Source organism: Cupressus sempervirens, chromosome 4 (genome assembly GCF_028749045.1).
Source record: "Cupressus sempervirens isolate cs-2001-9-10 chromosome 4, ASM2874904v1, whole genome shotgun sequence".
In the NCBI taxonomy this organism is placed as follows: Eukaryota; Viridiplantae; Streptophyta; class Pinopsida; order Cupressales; family Cupressaceae; genus Cupressus; species Cupressus sempervirens.
Window position 1 is genome coordinate 418,078,284 of NC_143121.1, and position 18,916 is coordinate 418,097,199.

An 18,916-nucleotide genomic window follows, 5' to 3' on the forward strand; every position below is an offset into this window, starting at 1 on the left:
ATTTAGCGAAAGTGAAGAGTCCTTAGAAAGAAGAGAAGAAAAGAAATGCACTACTTCATCCGCAATCTCATTTTCCTTTATCAAAGTGGCTTGCCCCCTCTTTATACTCAAAATCCTATTGGGTGTATGATGTATTAAGGTGGAGAGGTGGAAGAACTTGATATTTTGATCCCCCTCTTTGAGCCAATTGACTCTAGATCTTTACTTCCAAAAGTGGTCTTCCCTGCTAATGATATTGTTAAGGTAAGATAAGATAGCCTTTTCTTCATTCTTAATTTGATCGTTGTATCTTTCTTGTTGTATCCTTTCCTAGACTTTTCGAAGCTAGTCTATCTTCTCATCCTTCTCCTAAAAGATATGCCCAAAATCTGTCTTATTACTGACTTTAATGTTTCTTTTCACATTTTTTAATTTTTGAGCTATTCTAAACATTGCTGTACCTTCCACCTCTATATTCCACCAAGAGGAAATCTTAGCTTCCAAATCTAGGTGGGAAGTCCACATCTTCTCAAAATGGAAAGGGAAATTCTGTTTGACCATCAGAGGACTGAATGAAAGTGAGATGGGAGAGTGTCCAACCCAATTATGGGAAGATGATATATAGTATGTTAGCTTGTAAATGGTGAACAATTTTTTTTTAATTAGTGTATAACATATCAAACTACTCAACACAAAATATTAAATTCATAACCCTTACCAAGTTGAAATTAATTTTAAGATAAATTAATCTTTAAGTTGGGGGGAGTAGTCATAATGACTAGCTATCTTCTTTTACCATCTTTCATTGAAAGCACTCTAATTTAATGAACATTTAGCACCCATTTAATGTGATTCTATCATTTATTTATATTTATCTCCTATTTTTCCTCCAATTAAATAATTAATTTCATCTCATTGGATATTTAAATTAATTTAGAATAAATATGAATGTGTTGGAGCTTTATTTCTCTTAAAAATTATGCCTTCATTTATTAATTAATTTAAATTAATATTTAAAATTGGTCCTATCTTAAATAATATTTTATCTCCCCTATAAATTAATATTATGTGTCTCCTCTTATTTTATAAATTGTGGCAAACCTTTATTAATTCAAATTAATAATCCTTAATTTACTCCCCCAAGGAATCTTATTATGGTCAAAAATTTATTGCTCCACTTTAAGATGGGTCTCACCTCATTTTAAAGTTTGAGGTATTGGCCACTTTGAGATTTCTATAAAATGAAGTCTTCTCATTTCATTTTCACATCAAGACATCTAAGCATTCTATGATCAAGAATTCACAAGATCAAGCACTCGTTCTTAAGCACTTGCACTCAAGCATTCAAGTCTTCAAGCATCATTCGAGTAATTTCTCCATTGAAGATCAAGGATTCAAACATTCAAGCAATTGTGGGAGACATCTTCAAGACCTTATTCAATCTATTCAAGATCCATTGTTGCATCTTTCACATCCATTCATCTTCATCTTCTTAATCCAAATAAATTGGTGAAGTGAGCATACTACATTTGATTCAAGAAATCCTACTATTGTAAGGTGAATTTGTACATTTTCTTTACATTTCTACAGTTCAATCATTTCAATTCAAAGTTAATTATAAACTGGGGTTTGACCAATGAAAATCCCCATCAACAAAAGCAAAAACCTTATTTACTGTAGGTTTCAAATGTCGGATTAGTGAATAGGTTACAGGTCTGAGTACCCTTTTTGGTTTCTTACAGAATTATGAAATCAGAATTAGCATCACACACTGTCATCAGGGCGTACTACACCCCTATAGATTTCAATCACCCATGAAGATTTTATTTCACCCCTGAAGATTTTATCTTGCCCTTGATTGGTGTAGTTTGACCCTGATTAGCTCAAGGTTGACCCTAATTTCTCCATTTTGACCCTGAATAGGGAGGTCATCCCTGCTATATTTTTGAATGATTTCTAGGTTTTGTTCACATCGCGATTTTCCCTCTAGAGTTCTAAAATTATCCCTTTCAGAGGTTGTTCTAGAGCCCATTTTTAGGTCTTTCACAAGGTATATCATTTCCCCTCTTTTATTTCAATACACTTTATCATTGTCTAGTTCTAGATTTCACATCTACTTAATTTATCTTCATAGGTCTTGTTACATTAGGATTTCAAGGATTTTTGTATCTTTTCTTCAATCCTATAACCATTGGATATTTTTTTGCATTAGTGCTCCTTCATCACTCAGTTGGCATTAATCTTTCTATATCTAGTTGACTTGTGTATATGAGATTTGTGATGAACTTAGGGTTTTATTTCCTTGATTCACATTCCCCCCTATACACTTCAATAATGTTAAATAATGATTATTTGGCAAGGCACATAGCACTTCAAGTTTAGTTTTACCTTTCTTACACATTAACACAAGTGACATAACATTAACACCATATTTATAGTAATTATGAATATGATAGCAAAAAATTAGCTAGTTGTAGTTTTGGAAATATAATTATTTGAGCTAAGGTATAGTACATGATATATAATGAGAAATTTCATAGAGTGTAAGAGAAAAATAATGTAGAAGTGATATAGGAATTTTCGGTTATGTTCAAAATTCACTTGCAAAAGAAGAGCCCAAGATGGACAATGATCCCATTAGAAGGGAAACCATAGACTATACCTTCTTTCTTTTTGAAGGATTCTGTGTCTTCTTAAACACCATGGTCTAAAAGTTCACTAGATTGGGAGAGTTGATGTCATACATTATGTTCTAGGTATTTTTATTTTCTCAAACACTATGGTTTGGACTTTTGCTAGATTTGAAGAAGTAATAGTTTTTGCTAGCGTATTTTAAGTGGTGAATATTCATAATTTTGCAAATTTAAGATTTTTTTTGCTAGTAATTTGGCTAATAATTTAAGATTTAATGCAACCTAAATTGCCATATTTTTTATTAAATTTAGTTCTAAAATATTTAAAGTCACTCAATAATTTATTTTATTAAAAAATTTAAACTCAAAAATTATATATATATATTTTTGCTTGATAAAGATTATATATTATTAAAGAAATTAAAATTAATTTTTCCAATTTAGGGATATATTACCAATATTTAGTTTTCGCTATTGATTTAAAATACAATGTAATTATCCTCATAATTTCCATGAGATAAAACATGTTTAATTTGATTTGTAATATTCCATGATGATTAGCGAACTTGCTATTATTATTGAGATTCACCAATATTTTCTACTCAAAAATTATGATTCCAAAATAATCGCCAATGTAAATAATATTTGAAATAAAAAAATTGAGAGATTCACTAGTAAAAGAAATCTTCAAGCGCTTAAATAGCGCAACGGAAAAAGCCATTTTGGGGCGACCGCCAGTCAGGGGTTCCAACCTCGCTGGCGGCTTCCTTTGTTTAAAATTGGCACTAGCCAATGCTTAAAAGAAAGTTGCCTCCCATTAGTTTCAATTTTGAAGGTAAATGGTCACGAGTTCAAATCCGATCATGAACTCTTTTTTTCCTATTTCCTCACTTTGCTTACATCATGATGACATCAACTATATTCATCTCTTACCTTGAACTTCAAAATGGCATAACTTCCACGTACAGGCTCCGTTTTTTATGAAACAAACACTGTCGAAAAGCTCTCGACAAGATCTTTATTTTGAAATCCATTGTTGACCACTTTGCAGATGATTATTTTTTCACCTTTTTGATGACCTTCATTCTCAATTTGACCAACCTTTGACTGACCATAACTTTTGCATATGGACTCTATTTTTGTTCGTTCAAATTGCATTGGGTCCAGAATTTCAAGGAGTTTAATCTGATGCTGATTGTTGGAGTTTTGGAGATACTTCAATTTTGATAAAAGTATCCCCCACATCAAGCCTCCCCACTGAGGAGCTTTTGGACCACCAAAAGTTTGGATTACTCAAAAAGAAGGTGAGGGTATAGTTCCCTCACTTTACCAATCTCCATCCATCTTGCCTTGCTTAGATGCATCCCCTTCAATCCCACTCAGAGGTATTCAACTGGTCCTCTTCGTGAAGTTGTGACATTCTTGTCTAGGATAACATCTTTTGGCAATTCTGACATATACTTTGGTGAAAGATCATCAACTGATGGAACCTGAACATTGATGTCTTCATCCAAGATCATTGGAGTCAACATTGACAACTAAGTAAATTTGCATGTATGGAGGAAGATTAAGGCGAAAAGCATTAGTACCGATCTTTTCCAAGATCTCAAAAGGACCATACCTAATAGCTTTGAGCTTCCTTCCTTCACCTTGCATTCTTTCCTTGCTGATATGTAACCAAACTTTGTCACCAATTTGGAATTGGTGATCAATGTGATGCTTATCATGGCAAGCCTTGTATTTTTCTTGGCTCTGCTCTAATTATGCTTCTACTGCCTGATGGATTGCTTGGACCTTCTAGATGAACTTTAAAGCCTTTTCTGCATCATGGCATCCATCTACAACATCGTCCTTCCCAAAAGCAAAATCCATTTGTGTCTTAGGCAAGTAACTGAAGCAAGACTCAAAAGGAGACCTCTTTGTAGAAGAGTGTGCCACATGGTTGTAAGCATGTTACACATAATGAAGACTTTCATCCCACAACTTAGGATGTTTGCTGCAGTAGCCTCTAAGTAGATGCACAATTGTCCTATTCACTACCTCTGTTTGTCTGTCGGTCTGCGGATGGAAGGCTATACTCTTCTTCAGCTTGGTGTCCATGAGTCCCCATAAAGATGACCAAAATTCCCCTAAGAATTGAGAATCTCGATCTGATACAATAGAAGTGGGTAACCCAAAATGAACCCATACATTTTGAAAGTACAAATGAGCAGTCAGTTCAGCAGTAACTTGCTTTTTACATGGCATTAAAATACACATTTTGCTGAACCGAACAACTACTACATACAAATAATCATGACCCTTCCTAGAAATAGGTAAACATCCCACAAAGTCCATAGATACACTTTCCCATGGACGGGATGGTATAGGTAATGGTGTGTACAAACCTAATTTCCTATTACTTGGTTTACTGGTTGCACACATTACACATCCTTTTATATACTTGGTGAAAGTTTCCTGCATACGAGGCCAGTAACAATATTTCTACAATTGAGCTAATGTCTTACTTACCCCAAAATGTCCTGCAATCAACGAGGTGTGTGCTTCATGGATTACATGTGCTTGTTCATTTCTAGGAATGCATAATTTTCCCAAGTGGTACAACAAATTATCCTGCACATAATAATCTTTCTCTTCTACATGTTTACCCTGGATTAAAGCTGCATAGATATCCTTAAAGTTCTCCTCATTAGCATATTGTTCCTAAAAACTTTCATGAACCATAGAACTATTTTGAAGGATTATCAAAGCATTCTGAATAGGAGGCCTAGAGAGCATATCTGCTACTTTGTTATGGGAACCCTTCTTATACTTAATTACCAAATGAAACTATTGCAGAAAACCCATCCACCTAAAGTGCCTACTTTGTTGCAACTTAGATTGTGAGTGCAAATATTGTAGTGGTTGGTGATCAGTGTGGATTACAGTTTCCTTTCCCATTAAGTAGTGCTTCCATTTTTTAACACTCTGAACTAAAGCATAAAGTTCTTTATCATATGTAGGATAGTTACTTACTGCTCCTAAAAAAGTTTTAGAGTGGTAGCAGACTGGTTTACCTCCTTGCATGAGTACAGCTCCCATGGAAAACTCACTCGCATCTGTCTCAATCTCAAATGGTTGATGTAAATTAGGTAGAGCTAGAACTGGTGCAGTGCTCAACTTTTCCTTCAAAGTGTTGAAAGCCTTCTGTTGCGGACCTCCCTACTGAAAAGTTTCCTTGTTACTAGTTAATGCATGCAACGATGATGCAATGAAAGAGAATTTTGCAATGAACTTCCTCTAGTACTGAACTGCACCTAAGAAACTCTTGATTTCTATAACTGTACTTGGCTTAGGCCATTTTACAATACATTCGACCTTCGTAGGGTCTACTTTTAGTTGACCATTCCCTATGACATAGCCTAAGTACACTAAGGATGTCTTTGCAAATTCACATTTTGACATCTTTACATATAGTTTTTCTTTTCTCAGTATTTCAAATACTTTCTTTACATGAATTACATGATCATCCCAAGACTTACTAAATACAAGAATATCATCTAAATAGACTATGAAAAAATCATCAATAAAGGGACGAAAGACATCATTCATGACTCTCATGAATGTAGCTGGTGCATTACAAAGCCCAAATGGCATGACCAACCACTCAAAAAGTTCTTGGTTTGTCTTAAAAGCAATTTTTCAAATATCACTTTCTGCAATTCTTATTTGATGATATCCACTATGTAAGTCTAGCTTAGTGAAATAAATTGCATGTTTCAATTGATCAAGTAAATCATCAATTCTAGGAAGAGGGTACCTGTTCTTTACCGTTATCTTGTTCAGAGCCCTGTAGTCAATACACATTCTCCAAGTCCCATCTTTCTTTGGAACCAACACAATAGGAGAACCACAAGGAGAAGTACTAGGACAGATAACTCCTTTCTTGACCAACTCTTGAACTTGCTTCTTGATTTCTTCATTCTACAACACTGATAAGCGGTACATGCCAATATTAGGAAGTGGTGCATCTTGCTGCAATTGGATCTCATGTTGTATCTCTCTTAGGAGGCAATCCTTTCGGTTCCTGAAACAAGTCATCGTAAACGGAAACAACTTTGACTATTTCAGCCTTATGTTTTGGATCAAATCCATTAAATGCCTCAGATGTTTCATCTTCTTTGGCTTTTACAAGCATCAACACAAAATTCTTACTAGAGTTGACTAACCTTTTCATTTGACCAGCATTGACTAATGCCAGATTAGTCTTAACCTTATGTGCCCGTACAATGTATTTAATCTTGTCTTTAAACAAATGATATTTATTTTCCCCCCTATAAAAGATAGCTTGACGATCAAAAAAATAGGGACTCCCAAGTACAAGACCACATATATCTAAAGGGACTACATTAGCTTCTACCTCATCTACAAAGTTTTCAGTGATAGCAAATCTTAACTTGCATTGTTTAGTTACCTGTAACTCTGCATCATCGCAAACCCATCCAAGAGGGTATGGTTTTGGATGAGGTGTTGTAGTCAAGTTAAGCTTTTTAACAACTTCCTCAGATATCAAATTAACTTGGGAACCCGTATCAAATAATGTATCAACCTTATTATGCTTGATAACAACTCGAATGTGAAATAATTCATTCCTTTGCTTATCATTCTTAGGAGAAGATTCTTTACTTGTACTTGCACTTATGCTAGAAGAACTTGGAGCTGATGAAAGAGATATACCTTTTTCTTTACCTTGAATCCCGATAGCAACAATTTTTGTCTCATCTCCGGAGTCAGATCCAAGATCTTGTTGAATTATAGCAGCAGTTTTCTGTTTACCTTTGTTTCCACCATATCGCTTTGGCCTCTTTTCAGGATGTAACTTCTAGCACTTAGAATCATCATGCCCTTCTTTCTTGCAATGTGAGCATGTGGGTTTCTCACCCTATTTCTTTACTGTTGCTATCTTTTTACCCTTTCCTTTTCCTTTGGACTTTTCCTCAGACTTAGATGGCTTTTTATCAGACTTATCAATGAAAGTACCCTTACCCCTTGATTCTAAATGTGTTGCCTGGACACATACTTCATCCAAATTACAAGGATTCAGGATGAGAATAGAATGCCTTAGGTAAGAATGAAGACCACCTATATACTTGAGTAAGGTGTCTTGGGTATACAATGGGAGATTTAATGAAATAGCCTTTTTGCGAAATTCATGGGTGTAATCCTAGACAGACTGACCTTTCCCTTGCCTAAAATGTTGCCAGTTCATCATTAACTATTGCATATGGCCTAGGGGATAGAATTGCTTTTTTCAAGCAATAAAAAATTATGACCAAGACAAACTAAACCTACCATGTTGTGAAGTTTCATCCCGAGACCTACTCTCCCACCAAGTTAGGGCTACACCACCTAAATGAAGAGTGGCTAACTAAATTTTGTCAACATCATCTACAAGGTTTTGAACTCTACAATAGACTTCTACTTGCTAAATCCAGTCATCTGGTTTCTCGGCATTTAACTCCCCACAATATTTTGGTAAGTCAAACTTTACATCCAACTTAATTCGAGGCTTATGTCCTCCTTTGAAAATATTAGAAGACTCAAAATGGGTAGAAGAAGGAGAAGAGGGGGAAGAAGGAGAAAAGGGAGAAGAAGGAGAAGAAGGAAGTGTCTTTGGTGGATCACGATCAGCACCTTTATTTTTCCCTTTGTCCTTTCGAGCTGCATGTCTTTGCATCTTCTCTTCTCTTTCTCGTACCAAAACTTCTACCATTGTCTACAAATTCTAAAGAGTCTTCTGAATACTCTTATCTTGAAAAGCTTGTCCACCTTCATCTTCCATTTGTGATGATGGTTTAGTCCTTCATTTTCCAATCTTAGGATTGTATTCCTCAAGCTTTCCTTCGCCTTTCTCAATCCTGGATCTTGTTAGCATTCAAATCTGCAATACTAGTCCAACAAAGGCTCTGATACCAAATTTGATCTAATTAGGATCTAGGACTATTACAGAGGAATGCTAATTTATTACATAGAATTAATTTAAAACTTTTAATGAATCAAATTAACGTAAATGAAATAAGGGAACAACAAGATTAAGCTGATAAAAGAGACAATGAGAGAAAGAAGACGCAAACAATTTGATCTCGGAGTTCATTCGTATGGACTACGTCTCTGGGTCTGGCTCCAATAGGGGGACCGATCTGATTATCTCCAAAAACTAGGTACAAATGTTTACAAAGTCATTCCTTTGAATTAAAGCAACATCACACTATTTCAAAGTATAGGAATAAACACTTCAAAAATCTCCCTTACTCTCAGCACTTCGACGTTGTCTCCTTTTTCTGAATGCCCCTAAGAGTCTCCTAAACCCCCTTTTTATACATGAAATTAGCCAAAATAAGGTTATAACAAAATGATATAATATTAGACCCTTCAATTAATTCCTCCCTTCGAATTAACCTTTAGCCATTTTTAACAGATTTGGCTCATGTCAATTTTGGGGTAAGAAAATAACAAATAACCTTAATTTGCTAAGGTTGGTGGGTTTATGGTCAAAGGTTAAATAAAAACTCGTGCATCATAATTTTCAAGCGTTTAAATAGTGCAACGACAAAAGCCATTTTGGGGCGACCGCCGATCAGGGGTTCCAACCCCGCCGGTAGCCTCCTTTGTTTAAAATTGGTGCTAGCCAATGTTTAAAAGAAAGTTGCCACCCATTAGTTTTGAAATTGATGCTTGGTGCAACAGTTGAGGCATCAATTTTAAAGGTAAATGGTCACGAGTTCAAATCTGATCATGAACTCTTTTTTTCCTATTTCCCCACTTTGCTGACATCATGATGACATCAACTATATTCATCTCTTACCTTGAACTTCAAAATGGCATAACTTCCACGTACGGGCTCTATTTTTGATGAAACAAACACCATCGAAAAGCTCTCAATGAGCTCTTTATTTTGAAATCCATTGTTGACCACTTTGGAGATGATTATTTTTTCACCTTTTTGATGACCTTCATTCTCGATTTGACCAACCTTTGACTGACCATAACTTTTGCATATGGACTTCATTTTTGTCCATTCAAATTTCATTGGGTCCAAAATTTCAAAGAGTTTAATCTGATGCTGATTTTTGGAGTTTTGGAGATACTTCAATTTTGACAAAAGTATCCCCCGAATTAGTTGATTAGTTGAGATCATTCGAAGTGAGACTGGTCTCTAAATTCCCAAAAGTTCTACCTACCCTCCTATGTCATCAACATATTGTACCATCTTATAATGACAATCAATATTTTCCTTATGGGTAGCTAACCATTCCATGCCCAACATAATGTCATATGATCCCAGAGGTAGGATACAAAGATCCACTATGGTGGTGAAGGTTCCCAAATTCAAAAGACAACCACTAACTAACAAGTCCATTACCAATTTGGAACCCATGGATAACTCAACCTACCACCTATTGACCCAAAGCACTACCACTAGCCCACATCGTTGAACAAGAGATGGTGATATGAAAGAATTAGAAGCAACTTAGTCAAATAAAACTAAAGAAAAAATACCATGCAATGTACCTATAGCCTCAATTAGTGTACCTTGATGATCAGATTTACAGTTGTCAACTACCACAAAGACTCAATGATTCCTAGTAGCATCTCCTATAGTAGGCTTAGATCTTGCTGCACCCTTACCAGATCCTGAAGATGGTTTAATGGAGCACTCAAAAGATTAATGCCCAAGCTGACCACAAGAATAATAGTTTTCCCCAAAGCTAGAACCTGTTCCATGACTACCCTAGGTAGCACTAGGATAAGGTGCACTACCCCTACTAGAATTTTGCTAAGCCCTCTAAGGAGAATGATCCTTCTAAAAATTCTACCCATGGATCTAGTCTTGTCCCTTCCCTCCTGTGGTGATTAAACTCTGCCCATCCTTCTGAAGGAAGTGCTAACATCTCTGCTCACTACATTTACTACCACCTTGAGACAGTGTTGATTGGGCTTGGCCCTTCCCAAAATACTAAGTAAATTGAGCATCTTGTCCCGAGGTCTATGCACTTTGGTTCTGAGAACTAGATTTTCCACTATACCCCCTAGCCACATTTCTCTCTATGATCCTTGTCTTTTCCATGACAAGCACAAGTGTTCTTAACTAGTGAGCATGTACATCCCTAATGATAGAGTCTCGAAGGCACCTAAAAAAATACTAGGTGGTGAGTGCCTCATCATGCTGATAGCCCAAGAACTATTTCAAACCAAGGAACTTCTTCTTGTACTAATCTACTGTCATAAAGCCTTGCTTAAGCTCATGGAATTCATCAATGCAAGCCTCATGGTACTGTGGTCACAAGAATTTCTCTCTAAACCTCTCCTCAAAGATCTCCCAAGTGGGATCCACTATGCCAATATGAAGCCTTTTGATTTATGAATCCCACCAAATGGAACCATTTCCCTCAATTGTGTGATCGCGCAATGAGCCTTCACATTGCTCCCATAAGGTAGCACTAGTACATTTGCATTTTTTTCTATCAAAATTTTCAACCAAAGCTATGATTCCTTTTTTTTTTGTTTTCATTCTTGCATTGGTTGAAAAAATTCTATGCCCGATTTGGTCAAAATTTTGACCAACCTATGTTTTCCCATGTTGAATTTTGACCAACTCAATAATAGAAAAAAATAAAATGTTTTATTCACGTACAGGTAAAATAGAAAAAACTCATTCATTTGTGGGTATGAGCACAGGCAGTAGCAAAATTGGGATTCATTCGCGTCAGGTGGGCTTTTCTCATTTTGGTTGCTTTTGTCATTGACCATCCCACTTGCTTGCAAGAAAAAGATATGAAGTGGCAGTCCATCTATTCAGATCTTGAATCCCATCTAGTAGTTTAAGAAAGATTTTCACCTACCTCTCATTCCTCCTTTCGTACTCAACAAACCATTTCAATCCCTTGCTAGTGCTTGTTCTCAATGAGAAGATCAATTAGGGAAGGAGGGACACAATGATCTAATTGGTAGGTAGCGAGATTTCTTGTCCCTGGCTTGACGTCACTTGTGCATCTCCTCCTAAATCTTGGAGGCGGCCATATTTTGGGAGCCCAAGCATATGGATTGCTGCACTCAGGATTGGTTCATTATTATTCTTGTTAAATTTTCTTTATGATTTTTTTATAGTGCTTATTAATATCATTTTTCAAATATATTAAATTCCTTCATATTCGTACAATAGCCAAATCATGTATAGTATGTCAAATGAAATTTTGAATATGCCTTTGCATTTGGTTTCAGTCCACATCTTTCATTTTATTTATCTATTATGTGCAAAGCTCTTTAGATTAAGGAAAATGTAGACTTTACAATGTTTTTTTTTTTGAAGTAAACCCTCATTTTGGGTTTTATTCAAAAGTCATGAATGAATCCAACCTCCAACATATATTGTGCTATGGAATGATATTTTTTAATGCAGTTAGCATATCACCTAATGGTTTTGTCTTGTAACCAAAAACATGATAATCCAAATTGATTTGGGAGCTATAGAGCATAAATTATGTTATGGAATGAAATTTACAATCATAGCAAGAGAATTACCTAATGGTTAAATTTTACACCCAGAAACATGGTACACCAAACTATTTTGGTAGATCTCATGCATAGATTTTATGTCATGGAATGGCATTTCTAGTTATAGCTAGATTATCTAAGTTCCATCTTGCAACCAGAAATATGACACTCCAAAATGTTTTGGGAGCTATCATTCGTATGTTTTGTGTTAGGGAATGACATTTCTAATTACAAAAATAGTATCACCTAAAGGCTAATAGCTCTACCTTACAACCAAAAACATGGTAGCCCAAATTGTTTTAGGAACTCACATGCATAAATTGTGCTATGGAACTCTTAACCAGTATGAAGTGGACCACAATGTAGCTAATCAGAATTAGGCCATTAGTAGTTCACTTTTCAAAGAGCCATTGGCCTTACTAGCAAGAAACTTCATTATAGGTTTGATTCTACAATTAGCTACTAGTTTAAGCCTTTATTTTGTTGGATTTCATATAAAAATTTGGTTGTACTTATAGTGTAAAATCCTCAATTTCACATAATCAAGAATGTCAAAAACATATTTCAATTTTATTTACAAATATGTTGTCGACTGAAAAAGTAGCATTACTGAAATTTCCAAATGTAGTTGTCCATACAATCTAAAATGTCAACCATAGTAGCCTTTTACTTTCATTTACTTTTGGAGAAGTGATAAACATGAAAACCCTTTTCTCCAAATTTAAATTAGCATATACAGATTATAAATAAGGAATAATGTGATTATTTTCCTAGTTCAGTCCTCTGCCACAACTACTTTCCTTTGCCCCAAATTACATTTCCCCTATAGGCAGGACATTTGTGGTCCTCAACCTAACAACTGTAGGAGCATTACAACTTCTCAAGAGTTTGGGTTATGGAAAAATTGTCATATTATAATCTTACTCTCTCAAATTCATTTTTTTTTGGAAGACACACTTTTGAATTCTTTAGAAATGGTTCAACATTTTGTAATCTACAAAACTTTGGTAGCTTTGATAGTGCATCTCCTTGTTTTGAAATAAATCCCTATAGCGTAACTCTCATCATTACTTCAACAAGCTAAACTCATTGCACAACTACTAGTAACTAAGTGTTCTTACACACATCATGCATAGGCATTATTAATAGCGATCACAAGGTCTTTACTTACAACAACAATTTCATTATTCATTTTTCTATTTCATTATTATTATAGAATTAGTATAAGCATTAGGCCCAGAGTCATTTCTTATCTACACAACACAACTTCCACAACCCTATCTTGTGGAGCTCTTGTTGCAACCAATTCAACATTTTTCCTTTTATTTCTTTTAGTTCACTAATAATCATTAACATTCAATGCGAGAGATTCAAAAAGACTTTTGTGATCATCCATATCATACATCCTTTGCTTTTAATTTATCTTTTCTTCCAAGCATTTCCAAATGATTTATAGAATTATTATTTTGAATTTGTAGCATTGCATTCTTCTAACCCTGTAAACTGTCATCACTCATCCTAACATTTTCCATCAAAATAGATTTAGGATATCACTGCTTCCTACTTCTTCATCCTTATGCTTGGACTCCCTACATGTAGGCCTAGGGAAAAGAATACTAGGGGTAGAAAAGAATTGGGCTGATGTAGCCGAATCTACCCCCCACACCCTCAACTATCGAACTCAATCTGTAACTCACTGCTCCCTTTGCATTCATGCATTGAAAATTGTGGAATAAGAGTTCCATTGAAATCTACAAGAGAATCTCTAGAGAGAAACCTCTAATTTTCAATATAAGCTATCTAAAGGTATGCTTATTTTGATTCTTTCTAATTTGTTTTTCCAAAATGTTCTTACAAGGGTTGATTGATCCTCATAATTTAGATATTCGGTATAGTTATTCCTCAAAATCTAACATTAAGCTCTATTGCAATGCATTATAATTTGTTATCCCGATGTGATCTTAGATCGATCGATATGTATCCTCATTTTATTCTTTTCTTTTTGTACATAGATGCATGTATATGAAAGATGTAATACAAGGTCAGGGAGTTGGATCATTTGAAGAATCCTTTCCCCCTTTAAATTGAAAAATTACTCTTATGAATCATTTGAAGAGGACACTGAATTGCTTATGATCATCTAAGGTCTAAAATTGAGTCATCCATATTATGTTTTCTGACTGAATCCTAGACTGCATATTGTTATTAAATTGTCATAATGTCATGCATCTAGGTCTGAACCTTAGTGATTTTGATGATTAATGTGTCAAATTACAATTTATCATTAAACTAAACCATAGCTACAATCCATGGCAGTGGCTAAATTTTAAAAAAATCTCTTTACCGTTTGTAAAATTAAATCTCTGTTACCTTAACTAGTCTTCACTCTTAGTCAATTGTGGGTTAAATTGTAGTTGGGTTTTCCTTTCCCATCTTTGTTTGTTTGCAAGTTTGTGTTTTCTTTAATTTTAGAACATTTCCATCTGAATGATGCCGATGGCTTTAACTAGGAAGTCAAATATTTTAAAATTTAATTAGATCTACCTCTTAACAATTATTTAAATTGGGCTTATGCTTACACAATTAAATATATCCAACATGCCAACACATGCTTGAACAATTACTAAGGTGATGCATCCAACATTTAAACACAATTCAATGGACTTTAACTAACTATCAACACAAAAAAATGTTAGTCATAGAGGATTTACCAAGCTTATCTCAATCAGCAACCCAAAGGATGTGGAGTAGAAGAATTTATAGCTACCATCACTTGGGAGTTGTAGTGGATGATGTCAACATGTAATCTAGAGTCTACACTTTATACCCCCTCTATCCATGTCTTGGCTTACCCAAACCTCCACCTACATCCATAGGGTAATTCAACATCACTAGTACTCTTCTTAACATATACCATTACATAAACATTCAAGTCAATTAAATAAGACTTGCATGTGTAATGAGTACACACCATGAAATAAATCTATTCTTCATCAGTGGAAACAAACAAAGACATATCAACTTGTTTTCATTATGACTTAAGATAACATTTAGAATCAATGCATTTCCTATGGCATTGCTATGTTCATCATATTACAACTTAAAGAACAAATACTAGAAGATATTGATTCTTGAATGAGTAGATATAGTAATTTTATGAAATAAATAATTTCTTCTCGTGGTAACCCACTGAGTTTGTAGCCACCCTATGAGAAGTTATTGCTCACTCAAATTTTTAAAATGAACATCATAACAAATTTTTCATTGTAAGATTTGATTATTTTTAACCCATTCAGTCATTGAGAATAGAACAAAAATGCATAATTATTCATTCTGAGTTGGAATCTTTGCGAGTAATAAAATTTCATTATTCACATTTTCTAAAGTAGAATGGGAATGGCAAGCCTTCAGACATTATTGTTGATCTTATTGCAAATGTAGCTTCTTTTCATTTACCATCCTTTTTAACTATACACTGATTCTGGTTGCACTTTTTTGGCATTCAAATAAGATATATATTTTTTCATTAAATAGAAGGAAAATGGATATTACTTTCAATCGATCATGCAAATTAATTAAACAATTAATAATACAAGTTGTCCCTAGTAGTGGTGTTACCATTTCCTCACATTTTGTTTAAAGTTCTCACTACCTAATGTGTAGAAGTGGAGCTAAATCATTCTCCCATTTATTATTGTAGACAAAATCTCTTATGGGTAGTATTGGATACCTGATGGACACAAATGAGGAGTTCAAAAATTCATTCAACAATGGATGGGATTGACTGTTGTCCAAGCATCCTATCCATTCTACTATTGTTTTGGTTTGTTTCTTATATTTTGATTCAATTTCTCAAATAGGTTGTCTACTTATCTATTATCTGTTATTGATTGTTGTAGATCATAAACTAAGAATTACATTTTGTTTTTGAAAATTGTATCTTTACTTGCACATAATTTGAATAATCCAACTCAATTTGAAATGTAGGAGTTTTTTTTTTTTTTTGTAATTCTGGGTATTGGAGGTCTGATAGTGCATTGTTCATTAGTCAACAACAATGATCCATGTATGACAGGATGCCACAATTGTTGTTATGTATGGGGTATTTTGGATTATTTTCCAGCATTCATGGAAGCTTGTGGTGCACTCTTGGTTATTTTTGTGATCCTTGGCATTGCCTATGGGCTACTAGTAGCAACAATGGAAATTCAAAGGATATGGCAAAGACACTATCACATATTGACAAAGAGGGAACTCACAAAGGTGGTTTTTAAAACTCATTTTGGACTTTGAGATCTACAAGACAAGTAATTATCTACATTCATCTTTATTATTTCCAGTTTCTGTTTATTTTTAATTTATTTACTTTTGCATTGTATTCTATTTTTATTTTTAGGAATATGTTGTTGAAGACCTACATGGACACTACACGCCTTCTAAGCTAGAACCAGAAAATGAAGAACACTTGAAAGCCTTGAAGCTCCTATAGGTCCATTTGAAAACCAATATGGTGTGTGTACTAGTTTGATATTTTATTTTCTCCCTTGGCCTTTCTGGTAATTGGCATAAGTATCTCCAGATATGTAAATGTCTGTGCCTATCAAGCATGCATAAGTTCACACTTATAGTAGGCCCAAGAATGGAGTACTCTGTGAATGTAAGTTAATTTTAACTATTCAATTTCTCCTACAGGTTGATGGTTTCATATTTAACTTCATTGGAACCATAGACCAAGGCAATGTGGCAGTATTAGTTTTGATATCGAGTCTTCACCACTGCATTGCTAACATTGTCAACCAAGGCATGGTGCTTCTAATCTATTTGCTTCTGTAGCTATTTTTTCCATCCATTGATTGTCATTGTATCTAATAAGAGTATATGGAGCATTGATGTGGTCACTTCGAAAAGTTTTGAATACACTCAAAGTGATGCAGGTATATATTGGGTAGGTTCAACTTATGCTTTGAACAATAAAGAACTTTCTAGAATCACTCTGTAAGTTGATTGGTCATATTGTAGCCTAATAGAGTCTAGCATAGAGGGTTGTGCCCTTGTGAGATTACATTTATTTGCTTCTATCTCTTCTTACAATTTTTATTGCCTTATGTGTTTTGAATTCAAATTTGAAAACAAGACACTCTCATGTGTCCTTTCTTAAAGTATTGATGCAATGTCACATAAAATAATTCTTTTCAAATTAGTTTCTTTCTAGAGTTAATCAATATGTAATATAGTTAGTATATTCTAAAACAAGTAAGAGAACCTAAAAATGATTTATCCATGATCATTAGGAGATGACCATCTCAAAAGTGTTTATTGAGCTCATTTTCCTGGCTACAAGACTAATACTCTTAATTTGCTTCCAAACCATGGTTGCCTATAACAAATACCTAAGAATACTTGCAGTCATTGCATTCCAATTTGTTGGACTTTGACTAGTGAATTATTATCATAAAATTGGAATGTTCGAAAGGGTTAATACTTGATTATGTATATTCATCCCACATGTGTTCCATGAGGTTTGTACTATTGTAACATTTTAAGATTTAATTTTTTGGATTTTCTCCTCATGTTGTACATGATAGGTTTGTTCAAGTGACATATGATGAGGTTGTTTGTACAATGTAATGATTGAGTTGAAGTGATTTATGAAGTAAAGGGATATTTAATGTAGCTATTTAAATCATGTGTATTTCATGACCATTTCCCTCTATTTTGCAGTCCTTTTTCACATCACTATTTATAACATGGTGTTAGTTCTTCAAGTTCATGAATGATCACAATATCTATGACTATACAACAACTGTGTGTGTTGGTCAATAATTGGAACATTTGTGGTTTTAGGATACACTATTTTTCAACCCCTTTCATAGTTTTTGGATATAAGCTGGTCTCTGTGCATGTAGCCTCATTTCATCAACCCCCTTTGTCCAAGTGCTTCTCATCTGCTACACTCTCTTATTGTTTTTGCATGTTGCTTGAAGCATTGCCCAAGTTCTATTACCCTTTTTGTGCATGTTGCTAGAAGCACTGCCCAAACATTTCTATTTTTGCACCGAAGTACCCAACTACCTTTTTATGCCTCTTACAAATGAGTAGAACTTCTACAATTTTATTTTGAATTTGGTTAGAAAAAATTGCAAGGAATCCAATGTTCTTTGTTTTTCATTCTTTTGGGATTTTTTTCCTCAAAAACTACAAAATCACTATGCATCATAAATGATTGTTATAATGCTTGTTCTTTATAAAAATGCATTGCAATAAAGTGCCAGCGACTGCATTCTTCTAAGTCAGTTTTGATTAGTAATGCATCAATGTTTTTGATTGTGCAAATAGGGGAAGTTGTTAATCCTCAGACTTGTAAAATATCATCACACAAGCATTTTGTAATCAAATAACTTAAATGAAGTTCTGAGGGTGCTAGCATTAGTGTAAGAGATCAAGTTCTTAGTTCTAGTTCATAGTTTGCTTCACCTGAGGATACAAGGCATAGACGTGGTGGTGATGGTGGGTCAATAGTGGACACAACATTTGAGAAGTAGACTATGATTAGTAAGATCCCTTACTCTCCAATAGGTGACCTCTTGAAAGGTGGACTTGTTATATCATTACAGGCAAAAGGTTGACTAGGATACCATGTATCCACACAAAGAGGTCTAGGTGGTGGTTGGTATCTAGACAACATGTCCAATGTGACTAAGAGAGATCCTACTGCCCAATTTCTTGTTGTTTTCCAAAGCAAGGCAAGTGGATACAATAAATTTTCCAAT

The 18,916-nt window shown here is 34.5% G+C and overlaps 1 protein-coding gene across 1 annotated transcript; it reads left to right on the forward strand.

Moving 5' to 3' along the window:
• The first annotated feature begins 15,536 nt into the window (after positions 1–15,536).
• Positions 15,537–16,635, forward strand: LOC149561824 (uncharacterized). The gene is given in 5 exon segments (XM_089827908.1): positions 15,537–15,545; positions 15,847–15,946; positions 15,949–15,978; positions 16,144–16,409; positions 16,543–16,635. Coding segments are annotated over 5 exon segments (498 nt in total).
• Positions 16,636–18,916: the final 2,281 nt, after the last annotated feature.